Raw genomic sequence first — 3,215 nt, 5'->3', positions numbered from 1 at the left:
CCCTCCGGAATGTCTTCTTTGCTGATCGACCAATTAGACGGATTTGCTGCAAAGCGTTTATGACACTTCAATATCTCCTATTAGTGCTTTTGTTTTTGATTGCATTTTGAAATTTCGCGACAATAACTCCATAAGTATATTGCATTTTTATTGCTTGATAAGTTTTCCTTTATAGTAATCCATTATAGTTAATCAAATAAAGACACGTGGGCTATGATTTACAAATGACGTAAGATCGTGATATTCTTTGCAGGCAGACAGACGTTAAACATTTGCTTTTTATATGAACGAAGATAGACGAATTCGACATACCTTTTATAATGCCGGATACAATGACAAGAATAACCGTGGCTAAATTGACGATGGTGAATATGTTGTTTAAAATGCTTGATTCTTTAACGCCGAATGCGAGCAAAATTGCCAGCAGCGCAACGATAGCAAATGAAAAGAAGTCTGGATATGGTGCTAAAAAGTCCACATTCATCGGAAGCAAATTTTGGAAGAATGTAGACATCAATGCATCGAGATAAACACTCAGACCGCGGGCAGCGCTTGATGCTCCTTTACGAGGATATGGAGATCAAGAAGAAATTAAGGATGAATAACATTTGAAAAAATCAAACAATGCTTAAACATAAAATTTACCAATTATATATTCGAGAATTAAATTCCACCCAATTGTGAATGCCAAAAATTCGCCTACAGTTAAATAAGTGTAAATGTACACCGAACCAGCCTTGGGTACACGTGAAGCAAACTCTGCATAACAAATAGCCGAAATACCGGCTGCAATGGCAGCAATTAAAAATGAAATGGTTACGGCTGGTCCGGCTGCATCGTAAGCATCTGAACTGGCCAAAACGTATACACCCAAGCTCAATGTACTGCCCACACCGAGCGCCGTCAAATCAAATAAAGTCAACACTCTGGCCAACTGTGTTTCGTCAACTTTATTGTAGTCCACATATGTACGTCGTTTTAACGTTTGCCATCCATTCCGTTGATGCTCTGTTCAATCGCGTCTAATACAAGGGAAGGTATGTGCCGTTTTTGAGTAAAACGTCTTTTTTGCACCTCAACTAAAATCGATTAAAATTAAAATGAAATTTTACAAAAATTTGTAAGCTGTGCTTACCGTTTGAATATTCCGTTCAACATGAATGTCATGAGATTTAAGAGCAAAAATAGCGTGCAATTCACTTTATTGCACTAACAATAATGTAGCGATTGAGCCGAGTGCAACTATTTAAGTGATCAACTTGCTGTTATCGTTATTATTGCAAATGAACCAATTGAACACGGATTTTATTTTAAACATATTTCGAGTGAGTCAATCTTTTTTTTCTGCGCATTTGTTTGAGATAGAGAAAAAAAAACTCACTCAGCAACATTGTATTTGCCATTTGGTTGTCGAAAAATTACGCTCGTACAAATTTATAGAGCAGTATAGCGAATGTGCGGCTCAAATATAATCCACCGTACGCGTGTTTGTTTATTTTGAGTGCTTTTCGTGCAGTGAATTCGTTTTTTATTTTACTGTACAATGTAATTAGGATGAGACAGAAAAGCAAACATAGCGTTAGTTTTATTTTTTTGTTTTAAAGTCAAAACGGATTGCTTTGAAGGAATGCCGACTTTGTTGAGATGCCAATAAATCAACATTCTATTCCATACGATCAATGATCATTCATCATATTACCACAAACGTTGTGCAAACAAATCAAATCGTGACCTCCCGCAATACAAATTTCTGCTATCATGATACCGCAAACCCATCTAATTTCATAATCGAAATAAAAATAAGACATTTCGTTTCTCATCATGTAATTAAGATTTTATTAAGTTTTTATTCCAATTTTCATGATGTATTTCATTTTTATTATAACAAATAAAAACGAAATCCATTTTTTTAACAACCCTATAAAACCATCATAATAATGATTACCAAAAAAAATTCTCTCTATACAAAGTCAAAAAGTCAAAGATCCTGTGTGTCATTTATTCAATGATGGCTCAAATTTACATTGCTTCCGGCGGAGAATTCAATGTTTGCATTGTGCAAGTCGTCGATGGATTGCATTGTATGAGCTTCAACTGCAAATCGCCCATGGCCATTGCTATCAAGTATTTGTTTGCCATTTTGACTTTCAAATTCATTGCTAGATTCGAATTTTTTGCGATAGCCTTCAATCGAATGTCGTATCCCATATGAGAAGTAAATTAAATAACCAATTATGAGCCAAATACCAAATCGAATCCACGTATGGACATCAAGTTGGAACATAAGATACAAGTTCATAAAAATACTAAGGATTGGTAGAAATGGTACGGCCGGAACTTTAAAACTGGATTTGCTCTCAGATTGTGGTTGACGTGCTATTACAACGAAAAATACCAACAGCAACACTCCAATCCCAATCAGAATTATTTCTAACGCCAAATTATGCTCCCAATCCATACCGAAGAACAAGCAAAATATCGCAGTAAACACGGAAAACAGAACAATCGTCATCTGTGTTATGCTTGATGACAATTTATCCGGATTCTTGATGAAGTTCAAATTGAATAGTTGCCACCAGAGGGTTGACCGTATAAACGATGGTTCGTTCGTATACGATGCAACATCGTCTTGATATCGCAACACCAAAATACAAATCGCAACCAATGTATATGCCATTAGTGTTCCAATTGACATCATGTCGATGAGTTGATGTAAATCAAAGACCATTGACATCACAGCAGCTAAAGCACCCGCCAATAGTGTTGCATTCAATGGCGTCTTTGTACGTGTATTCACACGTTTAAATATACCATACAACAAACCATCCGAAGACATTGCGTACAAAATTCGAGGCAACGGAAACATACTACCCAATAAATTTGTACACAGAGCGAACACAGCACCAATTGATACAATCCTGTCGTCCGATAAAATGAATGATTAGCAACAATTTCATGATTAATGTGAAAAAAAAAACTGCCAAAATGCCTTTGAAAATATTGAACAGAAAAAAAATACCATTTAATCTCATTCCATCCGATTTGTTCATAAACATGTGATAAGGGTGTATCAGGGTTCTGGAAAACATGGATATTTTTCAAGTTCAATTGATTGAAATCAAAAGCGATACAATATACATTCCAACGTGTAGAAATACATGTTCATCACACCTGTGCATAATACGGCCACATCATGGTGAGAACGGTTGCGATGC

General features: G+C 35.9%; 2 protein-coding genes across 2 annotated transcripts; both read right to left on the bottom strand.

Annotated features, from left to right (window-relative positions):
* Positions 1-4: 4 nt before the first annotated feature.
* Positions 5-1,403, bottom strand: LOC129579824 (cationic amino acid transporter 2-like; the record flags this gene model as incomplete). Its single annotated transcript, XM_055470001.1, has 4 exons — positions 1,382-1,403; positions 646-948; positions 313-561; positions 5-46 (listed from the first exon to the last, which is right to left on the bottom strand). Coding segments are annotated over exons 1-4 (616 nt in total), but the record flags the coding sequence as incomplete, so codon positions are not given.
* Positions 1,404-1,810: 407 nt separating this feature from the next.
* LOC129579826 (cationic amino acid transporter 3-like) lies at positions 1,811-3,209 on the bottom strand. Its single transcript, XM_055470002.1, has 3 exons — positions 3,172-3,209; positions 3,020-3,078; positions 1,811-2,918 (listed from the first exon to the last, which is right to left on the bottom strand). Exons 1-3 carry the CDS (start codon positions 3,193-3,195, stop codon positions 2,003-2,005), a joined length of 999 nt encoding a protein of 332 aa, XP_055325977.1. The 5' UTR covers positions 3,196-3,209; the 3' UTR covers positions 1,811-2,002.
* Between the last annotated feature and the right edge of the window lie 6 nt (positions 3,210-3,215).

This window comes from Sitodiplosis mosellana, unplaced genomic scaffold (genome assembly GCF_009176505.1).
Source record: "Sitodiplosis mosellana isolate CC-2019 unplaced genomic scaffold, AAFC_SMos_1.0 Smas_scaffold_6601, whole genome shotgun sequence".
NCBI lineage: Eukaryota > Metazoa > Arthropoda > Insecta > Diptera > Cecidomyiidae > Sitodiplosis > Sitodiplosis mosellana.
Note: the sequence above shows the minus strand (reverse complement) of the source record. Positions and strands in the feature narration are given on the sequence as shown.